Source organism: Schistocerca piceifrons, chromosome X (genome assembly GCF_021461385.2).
Source record: "Schistocerca piceifrons isolate TAMUIC-IGC-003096 chromosome X, iqSchPice1.1, whole genome shotgun sequence".
NCBI classification, from domain to species: Eukaryota; Metazoa; Arthropoda; class Insecta; order Orthoptera; family Acrididae; genus Schistocerca; species Schistocerca piceifrons.
In genome coordinates, this window is record NC_060149.1 from 180,491,699 (window position 1) to 180,516,452 (window position 24,754).

At 41.1% G+C, this 24,754-nt stretch overlaps 1 protein-coding gene across 5 annotated transcripts in view; it reads left to right on the forward strand.

Annotated features, from left to right (window-relative positions):
• The window catches only part of LOC124722112, a 398,005-nt gene that overhangs the window by 272,963 nt on the left and 100,288 nt on the right, over positions 1–24,754 (forward strand). For 4 of the 5 annotated variants that reach the window (XM_047247319.1, XM_047247317.1, XM_047247315.1 and 1 more), the window contains 3 exons: positions 575–649; positions 16,386–16,460; positions 16,549–16,623. In XM_047247319.1, the coding sequence (XP_047103275.1) occupies positions 575–649; positions 16,386–16,460; positions 16,549–16,623 (225 nt within the window). The remainder of the gene's footprint in view (positions 1–574; positions 650–16,385; positions 16,461–16,548; positions 16,624–24,754) is intronic. The other variant, XM_047247316.1, reaches the window with a different exon arrangement.

Consider the following 24,754-nt stretch of genomic DNA (forward strand, 5'->3'; position numbering starts at 1 on the left):
TTTCCATTACATTTTGTCTCAATGTTGCACATGTTACTTTCACTCTTGCGTCTTTTGGTCCCTTACTCACCTGTACTACTGCTCCTTCGCTTGCACTGTCCCTAGCATCCCTACCCCTCTTACCCCACTAATGGAGAAAATGAAGCAATAATGCGTGTGTGTGCACACATGTGATATGCGTACACACTTCCTGTAGTTTCATATTTGCTTTGATGGTTGCAAGTGTCTCTCTTTATTATGGTGGTAAGGTACCTTGAATATATTTTGTGGAAATGTATTATTAGGAAATGCTTGATGCCGGCCGGAGTGGCCATGCGGTTCTAGGCACTACAGTCTGGAGCTGAGCGACCGCTACGGTCACAGGTTCGAATCCTGCATCGGGCGTGGATGTGTGTGATGTCCTTACTTAGGTTTAATTAGTTCTAAGTTCTAGGCGACTGATGACCTCAGAAGTTAAGTCGCATAGTGCTCAGAGCCATTTGAACCATTTTTGAAATGCTTGATGTTCAGTGTGCAAGATATTTTATTTGAAATATTTTGATAGTTTTTGGAATGGATATTAATTTTGTTCCAGTAAGTCCCTGGGAAGAGAGTGATGATAACTACGAACAGCCTGTTATGTCCCCATCTCAAGCAGAAGCTGATGATGGTGAGTGCACAAAATTTTAACAACTCTTTAGTAACATGAATAGATGAATTTTGTGAGATATTCACAAACAGAAATTAGAAAGCTCTTTCTCTATTGACATACATTCGTTTTGGGCAATCCTTTTTACTCCATAGATTAAATTCTTATTTGGAAACATGTACCTTATAATACCAAACCCCCACATACTAATTCCTGTCACTGAATTTAATATTTATTTCTGTTCTGTGATCTTAGCCATGAATGCTTAAGATGCAGCCATCGTAAAATGAGAATTAATTTAATTGAATTGTTCTATGTCAATACAGTACATCGTGGAAGTGGTCCATGAAATACTTCGTGACCAACCAACCAACCAACCAACTTGGTGATATCAAGTCTTGAAAATTGTAATTTGTTTTGTATTAGGCACATACCCACAGCTATTAAGTAAAAGTGTACACCATCAAGATGATGTATTAAGATTATTTTAGCTTGTCTTCTGTCCTGTGTGGCGTAGGAAACTTTTCATCACTTACTCTGATGGGTTCACTGAACCATGGGGAAATGAACACATGTCCCTATATGTCCTTAATAGACTGAGTTCATGAAATGAGCAAAACACTAACAGGTTCAGAACACAGTGAAGTTGGTGTAGCAATACAGCTGTGCCTACTCAGTAATCACTCAAGACCAGGAACAAACTAAATCAATTTGGCCCTTAACTGGTGCGATACAAACAATGACCAAGTACAGCAAGTAGTGAGCCACACTTCAAGTTTGGGTCACAGGCTCTGTGACAGTCACCACCAGGTGGCTTGATGTGATGCGCATATCTCTGCAGTGGCTTGCTTTATTCTGGCAGCCTTCAGTGACTGCTCGCAGCCTTAGTACCTCTTGACATGTCCATGTCTGTGCTAGGTGGGAAATTCAAATCACTTTCAGATACAAAACCTCTCATTCATTTAAACAGCATGTAGGTCGTGAAGTGGCCTGACCTATGCCAACTGTGTCAAGGACAGGTAGAGGGTGAAACCAGAATCACGACCAATAGCTCAAACAACATGTCCTCCATGGCCAGAGGGAAAGTGGCATCAATTGCATGGACTGAGGCACTGAGGCCCAGTAAAGATCTTAGAGGTGCAGGTTGGGTCACGTGTGGTGGGGGTGAGACCAACAGGCCATCCTCAATCAGCACCCCATTCCAAGAACATGCATGGTCCCATGATTGTTCAGAATGGGTGGCACCAGCAGTAGAGCAGGAGGTGTGCACGGTGTGGACAGGAGATCAGGGATCGACTTGCATTGGCTCCCACTGCTAGTCATTATTCTCCTGTCGATGCCTTGCACTGGGGCAGAGGGTGGAGGGGAGGGGAAAGAAGCAAGCCCAGAGGGCGGTATGGTTTTTGGATAAGTCCAGTAGTGGTGCCCCATCAGTGCCTGAGGAGGGTTTGGGAATGGTATGTCGTGCGATTGGCAGAGTTGATTGCGGTGGCAGACCAGCTGCTGCTGGCTGACTGCCACCTCAAACATCTGCCCCCCCCCCCCCCCCCCTCCCTTCAATTGACAACCATGACTCTCTAGGTCCACTAGCCACCTGGATTTTCAACTTAACATGCATGCCCATATGTGACAGTCAACATGGTTATTTGGCTGGGAGTGGGGGCACAGAGCCTGCTCTGCTGGATGCAGAAGGTCAGACAGGGTCATAATTGGTCCCTGTGCAAAATCTTGGCCAGGTTACACCCTTTGACAAGGGTGGACTGGTACATGCCCAGGAATCTGGGCAGTGCATCCATTGAGTTTGCCACCATAAAAATTTTTTCATCAGCAGCTTGAATGTACCGACCAACTGCTCAACTTCTGAATTGGACACCAGGTGCAACAGGGTGGTGGTCAGGTGCTCGATAGAATTACGTATAAATAAAATCCTGAAATGCTGAGGCCATGAACTGTGGTCCATTGGCAGAAACTAAAGTAGCTGGGGCTGCTTACATAGCAAAGATAGTAGATAAGGCCCATATCATGGTCCTGGAGGGTGTTGTAGATACCCATACTACCATATGGAGAATTGAAGGGGCATCAATGACCAACAACCAACCATTCCCTGGAAGGGGCTGGCAAAATCTGTGGGTACTCTTTGCCATGGATGGTCAGGGTGGACCCACAGATTAAAACACTGTGCAGAGGCTGACTGGTTATAAACACAGATATAGCAATTGCAGATTATCATTCAACAGCAACATCTATTCCCAGCCAGTACATGTGACACTGCACCAACGCTTTCATTCGGCACATTCCCCAATGTGCAGTGTGGACGAGTTGTAATATGCAGAGCCAGAGTGTGGGAGGGACTACCACCTGACTCTCCATGTCATCTGCGACTAACATGACTCCTTCCATAACATTAAGTCTGTGCCTGAGGGAAAAGTAACGACACCACTCTGGGTCCACATCTTTAGGCAAATGTTCAGTCGGGCCCGCCACACCATGGACAACACCCGTCGAAGGAGCAAATCTCAACTTTTCTCTGCTGCCACGTTGCCTGCCACCAGCGGTGTGCCACTGATTCATGTCCAATGCAAAACACAGCATTTCATGTCTGTCAAAATTTGCATCAGAGCCACACAGCAAACGAAACAGGGCGTTGGCTGTAGAGTTGCATGGTAGTTCTGTAACAGATGTCATACGTGCAGTTACTAAGAAATGTTGGTTACATGTATCACAGATAGCTTGAACGATTCTTTTGTTGAAATGATGTGGAATGAGTCAGTTAATGGAATATACAGGGTGTTACAAAAAGGTACGGCCAAACTTTCAGGAAACATTCCTCACACACAAAGAAAGAAAATATGTTATGTGGACATGTGTCCGGAAATGCTTACTTTCCATGTTAGAGCTCATTTTATTACTTCTCTTCAAATCACATTAATCATGGAATGGAAACACACAGCAACAGAACGCACCAGCGTGACTTCAAACACTTTGTTACAGGAAATGTTTAAAATGTCCTCCGTTAGCGAGGATACATGCATCCACCCTCTGTCGCGTGGAATCCCTGATGCGCTGATGCAGCCCTGGAGAATGGCGTATTGTATCACAGCCGTCCACAATACGAGCACGAAGAGTCTCTACATTTGGTACTGGGGTTGCGTAGACAAGAGCTTTCAAATGCCCCCATAAATGAAAGTCAAGAGGGTTGAGGTTAGGAGAGCGTGGAGGCCATGGAATTGGTCCGCCTCTACCAATCCATCAGTCACCAAATCTGTTGTTGAGAAGCGTACGAACACTTCGAATGAAATGTGCAGGAGCTCCATTGTGCATGAACCACATGTTGTGTCGTACTTGTAAAGGCACATGTTCTAGCAGCACAGGTAGAGTATCCCGTATGAAATCATGATAACGTGCTCCATTGAGCGTAGGTGGAAGAACATGGGGCCCAATCAAGACATCACCAACAATGCCTGCTGAAACGTTCACAGAAAATCTGTGTTGATGACGTGATTGCACAATTGTGTGCAGATTCTCGTCAGCCCACACATGTTGATTGTGAAAATTTACAATTTGATCACGTTGGAATGAAGCCTCATCCGTAAAGAGCACATTTGCACTGAAATGAGGATTGACACATTGTTGGATGAACCATTCGCAGAAGTGTACCCGTGGAGGCCAATCAGCTGCTGATAGTGCCTGCACACGCTGTACATGGTACGGAAACAACTGGTTCTCCCATAGCACTCGCCCTACAGTGACGTGGTCAACGTTGCCTTGTACAGCAGCAACTTCTCTGACGCTGACATTAGGGTTATCGTCAACTGCACGAAGAATTGCCTCGTCCATTGCAGGTGTCCTCATCGTTCTAGGTCTTCCCCAGTTGCGAGTCATAGGCTGGAATGTTCCGTGCTCCCCAAGACGCCGATCAATTGCTTTGAATGTCTTCCTGTCGGGACACCTTCGTTCTGGAAATCTGTCTCAATGCAGACGTACCGCGCCACGGCTATTGCCCCATGCTAATCCTTACATCAAATGGGCATCTGCCAACTCCGCATATGTAAACATTGCACTGACTGCAAAACCACGTTCGTGATGAACACTAACCTGTTGATGCTACGTACTGATGTGCTTGTTGCTAGTACTGTAGAGCAATGAGTCACATGTCAACACAAGCACCGAAGTCAACATTACCTTCCTTCAATTGCGCCAACTGGCGGTGAATCGAGGAAGTACAGTACGTACTGACGAAACTAAAATGAGCTCTAACATGGAAATTAATCGTTTCCGGACACATGTCCACATAACATCTTTTCTTTATTTGTGTGTCAGGAATGTTTCCTGAAAGTTTGGCCGTACCTTTTTGTAACACCCTGTATATACATGATTAGTGTTACCATTAATGAATACATTATCATTTTATCCCTACTTGTGCAACTACACTTAAAAACCAGTTTATTTATTTTATTTACTGGAAACCAACTTTTAAGGAGAAATTTGTCAATGGAATAGAAATAGTTGTCCAGGAGAAATGACTTTAAATTTGATTTAAAACTTACTTTGCTACCTGTCAGATATTTTATATTATTGGGAAAATGATCAAAAATTTTTATCGTCGCACATTGAACTCCTCTCTGAGCCTCTGACAACTTTAACAGTGTTGCAGCTATTCTGCTGTTCTATCTGAAACTTGGTACCATAGAGGTAGACATGTAACTTCCACACAACATAAATTATGGCCAAAACCTCTTTTTCAATCTGCAAATACACTGAAGTGCAAAATAAACTGGTATAGGCATGTGTATTCAAATATACAGATATGTAAACAGGCAGAATATGGCACTGTGACCGGCAACACCTATATAAGAAAACAAGTGTCTGGCACAGTTGTCAGATCAGTCGCTGCTGCTACAATGGCAGGTATCAAGATTTAAGTGAGCTTGAACATGGTGTTATAGCCTTCACATGAGCGATGGGACACAGCATCTCCGAGGTAGCGATAAAGTGGGGATTTTCCTGTATGACCACTTCATGAGAGTAACGGGAATATCAGGAATCGGGTAAGACATCAAATATCCAATATCACTGTGGCTGGAAAAAGATCCTGCAAGAACAGGATCGATGACTACTGAAAGGAATCATTCAAAATAACAGAAGTGCAACCCTTCTGCAAATTGCTTCAGATTTCAGTGCTTGGCCATCAACAAGTGTCTGCATACAAACCATTCAACAAAACATCATCGATATGGGCTTTAGGAGCTGAAGGCCCACTTGTGTACCCTTTATGAGTGCACAACACAAAGCTTTATTCCTTGCCTGGGCACATCAACACCAACATTGGACTTCAGTAACAGGAAACGTGTTGCTTGGTCAGATGAGTCTTGTTTCAAATTGTACCTAGCAGATGGACTGTATGAGTGTGCAGTCAACCTCATGAATCCATGGACCATGCATGTCATCAGAGGACTGTTCAGGATGGTGGAGGCTCTATAACGGTGTGGGGCATGTGCAATTGAGTGATATGGGACCCCTGATACTTCTAGATATGACTTTGACAGGTTTCACATATGTAAGCATCCTGTCTGATCACCTGCATCTATTATGTCCATTGTGCATTCCGAAAGACTTGGGCAATTACAGCAGGACACTATGACACTCCACATGTCCAGAATTGCTTCAGAGTGCCTCCAGGAACACTCTTCTAAGTTTAAACACTTCCGCCTCTTCAGACATGAAAATTATTGAACATATCTGGAATGCCTTGCAACATGCTGTTCAGAAGAGATCTCCTCCCCCTCACTCTCTTATGGATTTATGGACAGCTCTTCAAGATTCATGGTGTCAGTTCCCTCCAGCACTACTCCAGACATTAGCCGAGTCCGTGCCACATCATGTTGTGGTGCTTCTGCGTGCTTACTGGGGCCCTACACAATATTAGACAGGTATACCAGTTTCTTTGGCTCTTGAGTGTAATTTTAGTGCAATGAATTCAATATCTTAGATGCAAGTACCATAAGTTGTTCCATGCTGTTGGCAAATTCATGCCACAGGATGGCACCAACACCACAGTCAGATGCATCAGTGGCCAGTGTTAAACCTTTTGCCCAGCTGGAAAGTCACCAAACAAGGGCCCAACGTAAGACACTTCTTAAGTTGCACAAACACCTCTGGCCACATAAGCAGAGCACACTTATTATGTAACTGGTTAAGTGTGTGGGAAATATGAGCAGCATTTGGAATGAACTTGCCATAATAATTGACTTTTCCCAGAAAAGACTGCAATTCTTTAAGATTCTTAGGCTCCAATAAATTAATAATACCAGTCACATGGTCGTGTGTGGATGTAAGTCTGTCTTGACATAATGTGTAATCCAGACACTTGACTCTTGGCTGGAAGAAACTACACTTGGTGAGATGACAACATAGGACATTGAGCAGCCACTCAAACAACAGTCATAAATTACACAAGTGCTGCTCCCATATGTCCCCCGTAACTAACAAATCATCCAAATAATTGACACAATTAGGGATGTCCTGAATGAGGTGTTCTAGACACCTTTAAAAAAATCCAGGAACACTAGTGACCCCAAATGGCAATCTGAACATGATAAATTAATCACCAGAAACTGTTACATGGGCTCATCAGGAGGTGACTGAAGATATGTGTCAGTGAGATCAACTTTTGAAAAATGGTGACCTCCACCCAACTTAGCTAAGAGTTCCTCTTGCCTCAGGGTTGGGTAGAAATAAACATTAGTCTGGGCATTAATGGTAGACTTTAAATCAACACAGATCTAAAGTGACTTATTAGGCTTTTGTACAGTTTTGTTAGCTGTCACCTACTGACTAGATGAGACTGGGGAGATAACACCAAGATTCTGCAAACTGTCTTGTTATGCCTTAACTTGTTCACACATAGTAAACAATATTGGACAAGCTCTACAAAACTTAAGCGCTACTGCCGAATGCTTCAAAGAGGTGTGTGCCTGAAAATTCATAGCACTGCCTCAGTTTCAAACAACAGTCTGAAATTTTCACACATTGCATCCAGTCCTGCAGATGGAATCACATTAGAAATTAGGTTCCTCTGATCCCGAATTTGAAACCCAAATAGTGTGAAAGTGAAACCATAAATCTTAGTAGTCATCCAAGAATTAACTACAAGCAAGGTTATTTGCTGAGCTACATTTTTGTATGTAACTTACATCACGATTTGATCTCAGAGCAGGATCGACTGGCCATTGTACATTGTCACTTTCCACCAGACCATGAGATGGTGGGGAGCCAATGTGCCAGTAAGAGGGACATGGCTGCACTGGTGTCCAACCGAAAGTCTACCATCATCCTATCAACATCCAGTTCCAGCATGATACACTGCATCCTGTCTGCTGTTGTCCCTGGCAGTGGCAGGATAGCTCGCAGCATGCTAGCAGCTGAAGTAGGTGCCCTCCAGCTGATGCATACACTTTCAAGGTGTTGTGGCTTGTGACAAGCGAAACAGATGACGTCACGGTATGGGCAGTGATGCCAGTGATGATGGGGGTCACACTCCAGGCATGGTTTGATGGCACGACTTGTGCTGTGGTTCTCGTATGATGGGGAGGAAAATTCTTTAGGAGCAATCACTTCCTTTAGGGGATGTTGATAGAGAACTAAGCACTTTTGTCTTTTTGTGCATCTACCAATGCAGAGGGTGAGGAAGGACTAACTACTGAATCCCATGGCACCAGATTGCCAGACGCACAAGAGCTCAGTGAACCAGATTGTGACCTTGGCTGAGAGTTATCAGTTGATAGAAGAGCATGACTACATCTAATACTAATAACCATTTTGAAACCAGAAGAATTGCCAGAGCTTATGCTGAGGCAGTCACTTCACATGCCTTAGCTGTTTTTAACACAGCACTCAAAGTAGGCTCCAATATTTCTAAAGACTTTGGACTAGCCTCACGATCCGGAGCCAGGTGAGTTGTAATGTCCTAAATTAGAGACTCTGCGTAAGATGTGCCAAACTTTCGACAGGCAAAACAACACTTGCAAGCTAATCCTTGTAAATCAGCAGCCCACACTGCATAGGACTTTTTACTTTGCTTACAACGCTGATTGAACTTCAGCCTTGGTGCAGTTATGTACATTCGGTGACCACAGCATTCAGTGAGCAAACTGTAAACTTCAGAAAACTTCAAACTGCTGGGGTCCCTGGCAGTGGGCATAATTTATCCACCACTAGGCAACTGTAAAAATGCACAATGGCATTCAAGATCATCTGTTTGACTTGTCTGGTAGTGCAGTTTTAAACACTGTGAATAGACCTACCAATTCTTGCTTGTCTTATCGAACGAAGCGAATAATAGAGGGGGAGGGGGTTTGTGCAAACATCAGCTGTCATCTGTTATTGATTTTAGAAAAACTAAAACAACAATGTTTACTGTTCCTGTTGCTGCTCCAACTTGACAAACTCAGGATCCATGCTTCACTAAATGAAACAGCATGGTGAGGATGTTCCTCATCGCTGGTTTTCTGTCCTGTGTAGTGTAGGTACAAAGTGTTTGTCACTTGCGCCAGTGGGTACACAGAACCACAGGGAAATGAACACACATTCCAACAAGTCCACAGTGGACTGTGTTCATGAAGTGAATTAGACGCTAATAAGTCCGGGACATAGTGAAATTGGCATAGCAATACAACAGTTCCAAATCGGTAACCATTTGAGACTAGAAACAAACTAAGTCAATTTGACAGTGCAAGAGCCCAATGTGGATAGCTACAAAGTGCAGAAGTAGAAACCCACACTGTGAGCCCGAGCCACAGGCTCTACGGCAGTCAGTCACCACCAGGTGGCACCTCATGACGTGTGTACCTTGACGGTGGCTCTGCTTAAGATAGCAGCCCGCAGCTGTTGCTCACAGCCTTAGTGTCTCTGGCATGTCCATGGCCATGTTATCCAAGGAATCTAAATCACTGCCAGATACAAAGATTGTACTGCATATAAAAGTTCAAATGGCAGAGAGAAAACAATCAGGAGGAAGGTGTAGAATGGGAAGCAGAAAGGTAAAACTTTTAATAATTTGCATTCTTCAGGCTGACAAGTCAAGGAATACACTACATTATTTTGAAGAGGTGGTGTTGATTGTTTAGCAGGAAAGTGTACAGTTAAATTCTTTGAAATTTGTGTATGAGTCAGAATAAGTTGTTTTTAGATGGTTAGACTAATAGAAGAAGAGACCTCAAGGCGAAATAAATGTGGAATGGAAATGGCATGTTGCATAGGAATAGTATTCTTAACTGCTGAGGAAAGGAAGCACTATTAGAGTTTAATATTCATCAAACATCAAAGGATGATACACTTAAGTTGTAGTAGAATTTGTAAGAATTTTGTTGACCTTTTTTAAGGAATCATCCTGGCATTCCCCTAGTCATTCCCAGATACTACATAGTCAGAACAATATTTACTTACTGATCCATAAAAAGACTCTGGTGGAAATACAAAGCTGATAGTTTCATAAGCACCAAACATATTAAAAGCTGTCTCTGGGTTGAATGTCTAGCCAATTCAGTAAATGAGTAGATGACACTTTGACACAGTGTGTACAGTTTATTGGCATAATTAATTGTATTTGACTTCTTCAAATAAGTCTTGGGAATTCACAAGAATGAAGAACTACGCTTCCAAACAAGGATAGGAAAGATGTTGGTTTTTCGGCATATGAGATGTCTCAAATGATTGTCTAGTCCGAACTTCACTTTGACAAGAATATACATTTATAATTAATGCAAATATCAATTTAAAATTTTGTAGACACTAATCAGTAGTGTCAGATAATGGTTGCAAATAATGAGAAAAGTTACAAAGAAATGTAGGCCTCAAGCACAATCATTCTTTGTGGTTAAATTTACATTTTCCATTCATCTGCTTCCTGTTAGTGGATACTCATAGTTACGTGGTACACATTTTCAGAGCCTTGTAAATGCAAATATGTAGAAGAAAATGGTGAATCCCACTGTGGTTCTTGGAACAACTCAAGGTCAGGTTACAGTTACTCTTATATGGTATTTAACTAGGTACATTTTGCTGTTCCTTCCAGCTGTTCATCAAAAGCAAGAATCATTGATGTAATGGGAACAACATGCTTTTGAATTCCTACAGGTAATTCTGCAGTATGAGAGAGAGAGAGAAACAGTGGTGAACCGTTATCTTCGATGTGCTTGTGTGCCTTGCAGAAAACTTGAATTTTGGTCGTATTGACTCTGACAGCTGTTGAACAAACAAAACCAATGCCTGTTAAGGTAAGGCAGTTGCTTGTATGTGAAAAATAATCAGTGATTTTCTGTATCAGTGTTGCGTGGGGAAAAGTAGGATAGAGAATAACATTCTGTTTTGAGAAGTCTTAAGGAAGCTTTTGTTTATAGCCCTTCCTACAGAGTTAATTGTACCCAGAATGTTTAATACATTTAACAAGCTCTTAAAGTCTAAGACAGAGCAAACATTTCAGTATTTAGAGGCTACCGAAAAGCTTTTGCTTCCTCAAATTGCAATGTTATAGACCTGCACTTGTAATGCAAAGGACCAATGTCATAACATTTTTAAATTTTATACTAGCACAAAGATAATCAAGTAGCAGGAAGCAGTTCATTGCTTGGCAATTAAGACAGTTGATAAGTTTTTCTGTGAAACTAAGCGAGGTGCCGCAGCGGTTAAAACAGGTGAGTCGCATTCGAAAGGCTGGTGATTCGTACACTATCTGGCCATCCAGATATAGGATTTCTGTGGTTTCCCTAAATCACTTGAGGCAAAATGCTGGGATGTTTCCTTTGAAAAGGACATGGCTGATTTTCTTTCCCACCCTTCACGTATCTGAACCTGTGCACCATCTATTTAAGTCACATTTCTCTGGAGAGTATGGGGTAATTCATGCTACAGAATAATTTAGAGATGATGGAACTACTCTTTGAAGTAATGAGTTCATTTTCATAGTTGGTCATTTTGTAAATGTCATTTTGTAAATCTTTCCATGTGTCAAATTTTGTGATATGATACCAGGCATCTTGGGCAGCTGTGTCAGCAATGGTTGAGTTCCAGTTCACCCAACCTGGGATTTATTAGTGGGATTCTGTTAATGTCACTACTTTTTCATAAATATAAATTTTAGCCATGTATTGAAAAACACCAGTGGATGTGATGTTGGAATGGTTTTTGAGCAATCAAGTTCAAAAAGGGAAAACATTCACCCAAAACATATTCTTTTAAGTGCAATGTTCGTTAATGAGGTTTGTTAGAAACAGTCGAAGTCATTATATTTTAATATTTGTTACCAATGTCATTGTAAATTGTGTAAATTAAAGGGTTTTTTCTGTATTCTCTGTTTTACCATAGATGAATTCTTGAATAGAATTAAGTAGCTGATTACAAACCTGTAAATGGCCAGTGTGTAACCATATAAATATATTTTTTAATTGTCTGTGCAATCTTTTATTCAACTGGCATGTTCCAAATTGTGCTTCTTATTGGGAATGTAATCTATGGAACATGTAACTAATTAAACTGTCTTCAGACATATTAAGACAACTGCTTGTGTGTGCTATGCATCTAATAATATTGCACTAATAGTACTTGCCATAAACTGTGGGGTTTCAGGACAACTTTGTGTTATAACCCACAACCTACTAAGTGATCCTTGGAGGACAGTAATAAAAGAACAGCAGCACTAATAAACTATGACAAAAGATACAGTATTACAGAACCTTTTCTTGGTATTTAAAGAAGAAGGGCCATTTGGAAAAGTATCAAAATCTTTGTACAGAATGTAATCTAATCGAATCAAAAGACAAAATGCTCAATAGATGTTCAGTGACTAAATTCCAGAGGTCCCATTTGTTTAGACACTCAAGACCTGATGGCTGAATGGGCTGAAGTAGATACAGGAGAAATATGAAAGTGATTTTATGTTAAAAAAGTAAAACCCATGATTCCACTATAGTTGCACTGTCAACATTTATTATTTTCCAGTAACTGGTTTCAGTCTTATACCATTCTCAAATGCTGAATGTAAAGTTAGTGACCCACCCTAGCTTCCTGTGGGTAGCACAAAGTACCAACAGCTGGACAACTTGTCTGGCACAGCAGTAATAAATTATATTCCCAAACCTTCCTTATGAATCAGTACATCTTTTAGGGAAAGCTGAATGAAAATTGCTAAGGTAGTTCCTGAGATTAGGTATCACATTATGACAGAAAAAAAAACCATAACCATTGGCTTTAACTTAATGATATGTGAATATCCCACTGCAGCTAAATGTCAAATATTTCTTTAGTCACTAAGTGAATATTTTATTTTGAAACTGTAGAGTCTGTGGGGCTTATTTGAGCCACCACCAGTCACATAGTAATGTGCATTTGTTACCAAATAGGTAATGAATGTAAGGAAATCATCTGTGAAGATCTCAGTGGTGAAAGCTGAAAAAAGCATGTGTATCTGCAAATTCTCCATCAGAGATGCACTTTCTGTAAAGTCGCTCACCTCTGCTGTATCACCAGCAAATGCGGATTGTATCTATGTGCCCAATGCTCAATACTAATTTGTATTCCGTACAAGGAGATGCAGAAAAAAGAGTCGATGTATTTCAGATTGGTATGTTGTAAAATTCATCCTCAAAAGGGGAAAAGAAGAAAAAAATCATATAACAGGCCAGAGAAACTGGTTCACAACAACCAGACCTTACTAATTTGATTATTTCTGATACAGCAGTTGATGACCGTCTGATGAAAGTATTAATTTTGAGATTTTCGTGAATGAACCAGAATGCCTCTTTCCCAAAATTTCAGTTTACATAAGCTCACCAACAGAGTGGAAGAATGAAATAAAGGAGAAACCTCACTGCTAAACAGGCTCTTGTATTTCTATGGCAAATTACTTAGTTCAAGGTATGTGAGGTGGGACAGGAAACAGATTTTAAGGTTAATGTTTATCGTATGCCATAGTCTCCACCTTATGGGTTTCCATTGGTGTTATCCTGGTAGTATAGTGTCAAGCAGTTGCTATTTTAGTTGACTGCACAAAGGAACAATATCATCCCTGTACTTGTTGCTGCAATGTGACACTTCCGCTGGCCAACATTGTCATGCAAAATGTTCTTGAACCATTCTGCTTACAACAACCAAGGGATCTGAAAGTAAGATAATAATAGGCACTACATACGTTGAAGAGCCTTAGGCACAGGTCTTGTGTAGCAGATTTGTCTTTTCCACTTTTACAAAGCTTTTATGTGATTCTAGCTATGTAGTTGGTTTACATATGACCAAAACTAACATATCTGGAGTTAATAGACTCTGTGCAACATAAGAGGTTGTGTTGATGCTTGAGATCAGTACCTAATGTGTGCCCTTCTATGTGTGTGAGACCTAAAGCCTCTTATTTGTTACAGAATCATTAGCATTCTAGAGCATCATGTTGCCAACTGCACATTGGATTTTCATAAATTGATGGCAAGCTAAGAGCCATTCAGGATGTAGTGGTATTTGGTGTGGGAACAAATGTTGGCCTTAACCCAGAGCTGGAGCTAAGTTACACCTGGGCTGCTGCAGAAGCCTAGAGTTATTTTAGAATAACTGAAATACAAATTGAGCAGTACTCATGGACATTTGTTTAACTCACTATTCTATGATGTTTTATATGCACAGTGTAATTATGTGGCAATTTTCACATGAGGTGAACCGTGGGGACACCCTTGGCTGCCTTGTGGTTTTCACAGTGTGTGCATTAAAGATCCATTTACCAGATAAATTTACAGTATTTGTTGTTTAGTTATGTGTTATCTTGAGGATGCTGAAACAGTTTGTAGGTTGATGCTGTGAAGTTAAATATGCTAGTTTACAGGTTTCACTGGAATTCAAGGGAGTAAATAAGCAGATGTGGCCGCTGAGGAAGCATGCATTGAAAATCCTGTGGCCTGATGTACCATCTTGCTTAGCATTCAGAATCACATTCAGGAACACCAGAGTTCAATACCTCATCTCACAATCCAGATTTATATATTCTGCAGTTTCCCTAAATTGTTTAAGACTAATAATGGGACGGTTAATTTGGAAAGGACATTGCTGATTTCCTAACCCATCCTTACCACAGTGTTAGCTTGTACTAAATTGTTTAAGACTAATAATGGGACGGTTAATTTGGAAAGGACATTGCTGATTTCCTAACCCATCCTTACCACAGTGTTAGCTTGTACTCAAGCCTCTGATGCTCCATCATCAACCATAATTTGATAGCATGATATACTGTTGATGCAAACCAGACATAATTGTCACAGGGAGTTATCTGCAATCATTATTTATATAAAACAAGCATTTTCTGTCTGTCAATCACTGTTTTTATATCAAAGCAACCAGTTTTGGGCAATGTCACCCATCTTCAGATCTTTTAAACAATAAAAAAAATTACAATTGGGTTCTAATCTAGTGTTTACAACATTATAAAGCTGAAATCTTTTTCTATATAATACGATACAAAACTGTATAACACATTCATACGTTCCCTTTATGGTCATCATCTACCATATCAGGAGTAATCAAATTAGTGACGTCTGGTTGTGATATTGTAAACACAGAGTAGGACACAATTGTAATTTATTTTTATTGTCTAGCAGATCTGAAGATGAGCAATATTGCCTAAAATCAGTCATTTTGAAATAAAAAGTGTACTCAAGGAACAAAAAAGAAACTTATTGTGTTTATAAGGCAACTAGTGGATAAGTCAGAATGGCACGATTATGTATTTAACCTATCACACTCTCCAGCCTCTGTTTGTAAACACCAGTGCTTCTATATAAATATAAGATGATGAATGTTTTTCTCAGAAGATAAAGGAATGAAAAATTGAATTATTTGCTGTTTAATACCTTGTAGAAGGTTCTACTGAGTATTAGTTAGTTTCTAAAACTTTCCAGGATATTATGGAAGCTTTTATTCTTTCTACCCAAGTAAAGTTAGATCTAAATGCCATCAGAATTGTCACTAATGGCTCACCTACCAAAAGTGCTATGGAATAGACTCTAATGTAGGTAGAATTTTTTTATTTTCTATTTCACCACAATCTCTCACCCTTCTCTCCTATATCTGTACCCATGGGGGTGTTAGAGGTGTCTTATATCCTCAGTATTTTATTTATTTTTTAAATTTTCTGGGTATTTAGTCATGTGTACAAAGTTTGGTTGAAACTGTTCTAAGTTTCCAGAGGAACACTTTACACATCACACCTTTCTACTGACACCCTCACTCCTAGGGTTTAAATTTCACCAAGACCGTCACTACTCTACCTAGTGCCCAAAGGTTTATGGAGTTAACACTAATTTTGTTTGATTATTTTTATGTAACCTCCCCCCCCCCCCCCATCCACCCCTTTCCCAGCCCTTAGGGGTTTCTTCTTTTCCTGTAAATGTGAGAAGGAACTGAAGCTAAATGACTGGCTAGGAGATTAAATTAGTTATTGAAAAAAGAAACTAATTTGTATGAACACATGGTTGGCGGGAGGCATAAAAGATGTATATTAAATGCTGACTGTAAGATCTTGTTTTCACTCTACATGGTATGTTTTGTAGTATTATATATGGTTTTCCTTTCAGCTGTGGGTTACATTTGTATGTTCATTATGTGTTTGCACTCCATAAAATGTTATAGTGAATTAGCAACATTATAGCAAATTGTTACTTTTCTATCAGTGATAGATTTTGTGACACATGTTTGTATGCTCTACAGAATTACCTTTATTTTACAGCTAGTCATTTGGTTGAAGATGAGGGGGCATGTTCTCTATCCATCCTCAATAAGCAGAACACTGAAACTGCAAGCTGTAAGTGTGTGTAGTTTCATATTGCTTTGCTGGTGTCTCATAATTTGCATCAAGTATTTGATTGACTAAGTGTTTTAATATGTTTCAGCAGCTCCAGTGAGGACAGACTATGGAGGTTGGCCTCCACCAAGTCCACATGGGGAAGGTGTTGTAGTAAAGACTGGCAAGTACTTTACTCCTTATTGACTTATTGCTGGACAAATATACTTTGCAATAGTGCAGTGCCTGTGTTTTCAGAAGTGTGATGCAATGTTCCTTTGGACATACGTGCCTCGTACTTCTGAACAACATAAGCACTGCAATATTGTACTTACCTGCTGACACTGAACAAGTGACATTTCAATTAAAAATCTCCCCTGTATGGGAATACACATAATGAATCTATGAGAGCAGATTGTAGACACATGGTTGATGACATATGGAAGTATGGGTCTGACCAGGAGTCATGGTTGGATAGCTTAATGGTAAAGTGCCCACTGATGATAAGTGGGAAATCCAGGTTCTTGCCCCTGTCAGGCACAAACTTTCATTGTCATCAATCCATTATATAGCTGATAGTTGTCCATACAAATATGTAAATACATTTCATGTAAATATACCCTGTGTGTGTGTGTGTGTGTGTGTGTGTGTGTGTGTGTGTGCGTGTGTGTTTTAAGATTAAAATTAGTTGTCTGTTGATTTTAAACACATGTCTGAAAACTTGTTATGGAAATTAAAGATTTAATTTATCAGTTGTTTTAATACAGCTGAAGTTGCAATCAAGATGATATTCTATATGATCAGTTTCACAAAAACTATTTTTACTACTATTATGCAGTAGATTATCATGTTAGGAAACCCAAATGCTTAACACATTTCCATGTGTTATCAAAGTAATGATGATGTCTACCTAACTTAACACAGTCCTTTTCATGTGGTGACACAGATAATTTAAGGGCAGCTGCTGTCATTTGTTGTTGTGGTGAATTGAGTTGATTTTGCATAATTAGTGGGTATTGCACATTTGTGAATTTAATGATGCAATGCAAAATCTGAACAAATTTTGCAAATGTAGATCAGCTGCAGATGCACTATAAAGTGTTTCAGGTGTATTGTGAGGAAAGGTGCTCAAAGCACTAAGTGTTTGACTTGAAGCTAGACATCGGAGAAAAGTGAATGGGTGACTGACAGTAAATAATATGAGGTGTGTTCAAAAGTTTTCAGGAATTTCCATTTCTTGGAAATAATGTTGTTTATTCATCTAGATTAATGTTATCTTCTTCACAGTAGTCCCCATTATGCCATTGCTTCTTCCAGTTTCCGAAACACTTCTGGAACTCGGTCTATGGGATATCACGTAGCTTTTTCAGCAGTGCACTTTTAATCTCATCCAAAGCTTGTAAAACGGTGGTCCTTTAAGGTTCTCTTTATTTGTGGAAACAGAAAAAAGTCACATGGGGCCACATGTGGTGAATAGGGAGGCTGGGGCATGATTGCAGCGTTGTATTTTGCCAAAAATTCATGAACAAGCACTGAAGTGTGAGCATGTGCATTATCTTGGTGTAAAAGCCTTGAATTATTTCCCAACAAATTCAGGTGTTTCTTTTGCATTTCATCCCACAAAATGTTTTGGACTGATAGGTAGTTCTCCTTACTGATCATTTGACTTCTGAATAAAAACTCATGATGTACTATGCTGTTAAAATCGAAGAAAACAGTGAGCAGAACCTTCATATTTGACTGCACTTGCTGAGCTTTTTTCAGTCTTGGCAATCCAGAATGCCTCCACTGGGATAATTGAGCCTTAGTTTTGATGTCATACCTGTACACCCTTGTTTCATTGCCTGTTATGACACATTTCAGTAGTTCTGCATCATTGTTGAGTTTATTTAGTGACTCCTGGGAAACTCCACTTTGCTGCTGTTTTTGCTCAAAATTCAACACTTTAGGCATGAATTTTGCAGTCACACATTTCATACGTGAAACACTTGAAAAGATTTCATGCCATTAGCTAATTGGTATGCTAACATCAGCAACAACTCCTGATTGTAACTGGGTGATTATTTATAATCATTTCATTCACTCACACAATGAAGGTTTTCATGGTCGGCATAGTTTCTGATGAGTGTTCTGGGCTGTATGGCCATTGTTAAAGGAACTTTTCTCTTCCTGATGTTTTGCCCAGATCTGCGCTGGATATCCTTGGAGATGCTCTTGGCTATGCTGAGTCTTGCCAGCTGACAAGCTGGATGTTGAAGAGTGACATAAATATTGTGTAAAGTGGCTATAGTAGAGTTTACACGTGATCAGCAGAAATAATCATCAGAGATAAAACACAACCCTCAATGGTCACCTGTCAAGGATAAACAGTTATCTGTCAATTATGCAGTGCCACTGTCCATATATCATTGAGTTTCATGGCTTCATCTTTTCTCATAAAATTATCACTATACTTACATAATTTGATGACTTCTCTATATCGTTGTGGATAATAGTTTATCATAGTAGATAAAATTTTGGTTTAGGAACACTTCAATTCATGATTTCCTCACTGAGGAGCATGGTCTGCTACAGCTGATTTTTCTGTTTTCTCTAGTTGGCAATTATTTTTGTGTTCTTTCGATCTTGTATTCATGCTTCTCATGGTAGTTCCAATTTAGACCTTTCCACAGATACATGGAATCATGCATACTCCACATGCTGACAGAGGAGGGCATTTCTCCTTTACAGATCAGAGTGCGTGAGATATTTTCTTAGCTGGTCAAAAAATCGGTCTGATGTCGTATTTCTTTAAAATCTTGCTGACCTGAACAGTTACTTTTTGATAAAAGAGAGAAAACTGTCTTAATGTACTTCTGTTGCTGTGGTTCATTGTTGTCCTTTTACGTACTGTTACTTGGTTGCAGAACCCTATTTACTACTTTGCCTGAATAGCCATTCTTCTTGAAAGCCTGTTTCAGATGTTTTAATTCAGCAACCAGGGATTCTGGCATGCAAATTCTTTTGGTTCTGTCCAAAAAACTAAGTTTCAGCCTTCCACCAGCCTGTGTCATAAGCAAACATCCAAGAAGGATATTGTGTTGTCTTTTCCCATCTCCATGGGGAACTGGATTTTTGTATTTACACCAGTCAAATAACAAAAGAACTCTTCTAAAGCATTTTTCTCCATGTGACCAAACCATGAATGATCATCAACAAATTGAGACCATCAACATGTTTTCTTATTTGCATTTTCAAGAGCTGACTGTTTAGATTTTATGATACAAAAATTAAAGATACCAGGATCTAATGGGTTACCTACTGCATAATCGTCAACATGCTCATAAAATTCATCGTCTCACTGGAACTGACTAGAATTCAGTCAGTGTCTAGTCAGTTCCAGTGGAAACCAAGAGTCACCAGAAGAACCTTTAGATATGTCCATCGCAGCTGTGGAAGAAACATCAAAAACTGAAATGTTTCTTTGACCATGGCCATACAGCCTGGAAGAATAATCAGCAACTATTTCTTTCACTTTTTCCACATTCTTATCAGTTGTTGATGTTCTGTGGTGTCCAAAACTTTCATCATCAACTTCCTCACTGCCTCTTGGAAACACTTACACCTCTCATAAACATCTACATTTACATTGATATTCCGCAATCCACCAAACGGCGCATGGTGGAGGGTACCCCCTTACCACTACTAGTCATTTCCTTTCTAGCATGTGTAGAGTGTGGTAGGAAGGGTGAATGGCCGACTTCAGTTTGTTGGGAGAATTCTAAGAAAGTGTGGTTCATCTGTATAGGAGACTACATACAGCACACTAGTGTGACCTACTCTTGAGTACTGCTAGAGTGTCGGATTAAAGGAAGACATCATAGCAATTCAAAGGTGGACTGCTAGATTTATTGCTGGTAGGTTTGAACAACATGCAGGTGTTACAGAAATACTTCGGGAACTCAAATGGGAATCTCTTGAAGGAAGATATTATTTTTGAGGAACACTACTGAGAAAATTGACAGAACTTGTATTTGAAGCTGACTGTAGAACTATTCTACTGCCTCCAACATAAAGTATGATGGTGCTTACGAAGGCATATAGACAGTTGTTTTTCACTCGTTCTATTTGCAAGTGAAACAGGAAAGGAAATGACTGGTAGTATTTAAATGTGACTGTGTCAAGCAAACATTGTGTGTATCCTACTCATCCACGTTCACTTGTATTTTTCTACATTTAGACCTTGCTGCCATTCATCACACCAATTAGAAATTTTGTGTAAGTCGTCTTGTCCCCTCCTACAGTCACTCAACAATGACATCTTCCCACACACCACAGCACTATCAGCAAACAGCCACAGGATGCTGTTTCGGCATCTTACCATACACCACGGTGTCATCAGCAAAGAACCACAGATTGCAGCCCACCCAGTCTGCCAAATCTTTTATCATTCAATAGCAGTCCTATCACACTTCCCTGGGGGCTCTCCTGATGGTACGCTTGTCTTTGATGAACACTCACTGCCAAGGACAACATACTTGGTTCTATTACGTAAAAAGTCTACTAACCATTTTGTGAACCTGTTCCATATGCCTGTACCTACATTAACAGCCTGCAATGGAGCACTGTGTCAAATGCTTTCCAGAAGTCTAGAAATATGGAATCTGCCTGTTGTTGTCCTTCATCCATTGTTAGTTTCCCAGGATCAGTGCTTTCTAAAACCATTCTGATTCATGGATATAAGCTTCTTGGCCTCAAGAATATTTATTATATTTGGCATGAGAATATGTTCACTGATTCTACAGCAAACTGATGTAAGGTATATTAGACTGTAATTCTGCGGGTCCGTTCTTTTGCCCTTCTCATACGCAGAAGTCACCTGTGCTTTTTTCCAGCCACTTGAGACTTCGCACTGTGCGAGAGATTCGTGATAAATGCAAGCAAGGTAAGGGACCAGTGCTGTAGAATACTCTTTGGAAAACTGGTTTGGGATTCCATCCAGACCTGGTGATTTATTTATTTTCAACTCCTTCAGTTGTTTATCTATGCCAGAGATGCGTATTGCTATGTTGTCCTTACGGGAGTCTGTCTAATGGTCAAATGACAGTAGGTTTGTACAATTCTCCTGTGTGAATGATTTCTTGAATGTGACATTTAAAACTTTGGCTTTTGTTTTGCTATTTTGAACCACCACACTAGGCTGGGCAGCAACTGAATGGATGGAAGCATTAGATCCACTTAGCAATTTTACATAGAACCAGAATTTTCTCAGCCCCTCTGCCAGATCTTTTGCTAAGATGTGACAGTGGTAGTAGTTGCATGCTTCGCACATGGACCCTTTTTACAGAATCTTTATTTACCTTTGCTTGTCGTCATGTGTGTGTTCTGTTTCGAACTGAGTGTGCAACAGCATCTTCATCCTCAGCATTTTTCGAATCTCATTATTAAGCCATGATGGGTCTTTTCCATCCTTAATCTAATTACTAGGCACATAATTCTCCAAACAATGATTTATAATCAGCTTAATCTTCACCCATGATTCTTCTATGTCCATCTTACTGGAACTAAGTGATGTCAGTTCACCGTGTAAATGAGATGCTAATAACTGCTTATCTGCTATTTCTAGCAGAAACCTTCACCTCGCCTTCTTAACTGATTCATTACCTTTTTTAATCACAGTTGCTATAATGATATCATGATTGCTAGTCCCCATTTCTAACTTGATGTTGTCAGTAAAGTCCAGCCTATTTGTAGCTATGAGGTATAACATATTTCCACTATGTGTGGGCTGCTGAACTAGCTGCTCAAGACACTTTTCAGAAAAAGTGTTCAGAAGTACTTTGCATGACTGTCTGTCTGTAACCCCTGCAATTAATCCATAGACACCCTAGTCTGTATTCAGTACGTTAAAGTTGTTTCCAACTAGTAGAGCATAATGTGGGTATTTACTTGCTGCTGAACATAGAAATTCTTTGAATGACTCTAGAACTGCCACAACAGAATTGGGTGACCAGTAAAAGCATCCGACAATTAACTTGGCTTCACCTGGACCTGTTATATGCCACCAGATAATTTCACTCTCAACTTTGATGTCAATAGACATGATGTTTTTGTCAACTGCAGTGAATACTCCCTGTCTTATAGCCTCTGATCTATCTTTCTGATATACATGCCACGACTTGTTATGTATCTTGAAGCTTTCTGCTTTGTGTTTCAGCCAGCTCTCGGTCCTGAGAATAATTTGAGCATGAGAACTTTCCTGAAGGACAGTAAATTGTTACAAATACTTCAACAGTTTACTGTTAAAATTTTGACAAAGTGTCTTTACTCTGACAGTGATCCAAATTCTCTGGCTGCACATTGACTGGCAAGTGTTTGTCAGAGTACCTTGGAACTACTGCCTAGCCTAAATCTTTGTTTTAGTCATAGCAGACTCACCAAAAGTAATAATTAACATTTTTTGAAAACTGTTATAACCTTTAATCACCAATAATTGCGTGGATATTCAAACACACTCACTTAGAAACAATAGCTGGTTACATGATAACAACTCAGTATCTCTCATTCGACTGCCGTGCCGTGACATGCGGCCGGCGCCGTTCGTAGCTAGGTGGCGCTCCTGCACTCAGCCGAGTTGCGAAGCGCCTCTATCGCCGTTTGCGCATACTGTCGTGGCAGCACTGTTAAATGTCATGGCACTGTCACAACACTTTTCCCCCCTTAAAAAAAAAAAAAAAACACTCACTCCCGTGGAGACATGGACAGTGCGGAGACATCCATGGCCTCTTGTGAGGCCCCGAGAAGATCCGGCGGAGAGACACGAGAGTATGGTCGAAAATGTCCAGGACGGAAGCTCGTGCGTGGAACGTGCCTCCTGGACGAGATGATGGGTGAAAACTCCAGAGCAGCATCCATAGGTGTGGACCTGGGGGTTTGCTCCAGCGAGGTGGGTCCCGGAGAAGGCGGCGTCACGACTGGAGCCGGTTCCGGCGTACTCGGAAGCGGTAGCGACGTCGGCTGCATCAACACATACGGTAGATCGGCAGAAGCGACAGGACTGGCTTCTTGGGCTGGTGGAGGCAAAGGAAGGGGCGGTGGCACCGGCGTGGCCACCATTCGTGTGCGCATCTGGTCATAATGGCGAACAACCATGCCATCGTCTGTACGTATTTCACAAAGCCGATGGCCGCGAAGAGCCTTGACCACCCCTGGAATCCATTTAGGGCGAGATCCATACCCTCGTGCTCACACGTCGGCACCCACCGTGTATTTTCCCCCACTAGGGGACACAGCGCAAGGCCTGACAGGGTGAAGCAGGTGCAGTAGAGTGCGCGGTTGGCGGCCATGCAAGAGTTCAGCAGGGCTGCGATCACCCAGAGGCGTGAAGTGATAAGAATTCAGAAATTGCAGCAGAGCATCATCTGTGGAAAAATCGCTAAGGAATTTTTTCATCTGGCTTTTGAAAGTGCGGACAAGGCACTCGACCTCCCCATTCGATTGCGGATGGAAGGGCGGTGCTGTAACATGATGAATCCCTTGTCTAGTACAAAAATCACGGAAGGCCTGCAAAGAGAACTGAGGGCCATTGTCCGTGATGATCGTGGATGGAAGACCTTCTAGCACAAAGATTTTGGACAAAGCCAGCATCGTCGCCGCAGTGGTGGGCGACAGACATCGAACAACAAACGGAAACTTCGAGAAGGCATCAATCAACAGTAGCCAATAAGTACCGAGGAAGGGGCTGGCAAAGTCAGCGTGCACCCGTTCCCATGGCTGCGCCGGATCAGGCTACGGAGAGGGCATTGTATGAGGTGCAGCCAGTTGTTGAGCACACTGACCACACGCAGCAACCATGTGGGCGATGTCCGAATCAATACCGGGCCAATAAATGTGCCTGCGGGCCAGGGACTTAGTCCGAGAAATCCCCCAATGGCCTTCATGCAACAGTTTGAGAACATCTTTGCGAAGAGAGGCTGGCACCACGACCCGTGGAGATGTGCCATCTGTGGCCAGAAGAACAACACCATCACAAACAGACAGACGAAGGCACAAGGCATGGTAGTTGCGAAGGGGATCTGATGCCCGGCCCTTGGTCGTGTCTGGCCAACCCCGTTGAACAGAACCAATCACCTGACACAGGACCGGGTCCTGCGCAGTAGCCGACACGACCTGCGAACCTGTAAGTGGAAAACCCTCGACCGCACGACGTTCTTCCTCATCCATGTGGAAACAGAGTAGTTCATCATGATCGAAAACCGGGTCAGGGCCCATCGGCAGTCGCGACAATGCGTCAGCATTGGCGTGCTGGGCCGTGGGGCGATAGTGAATCTCATAGT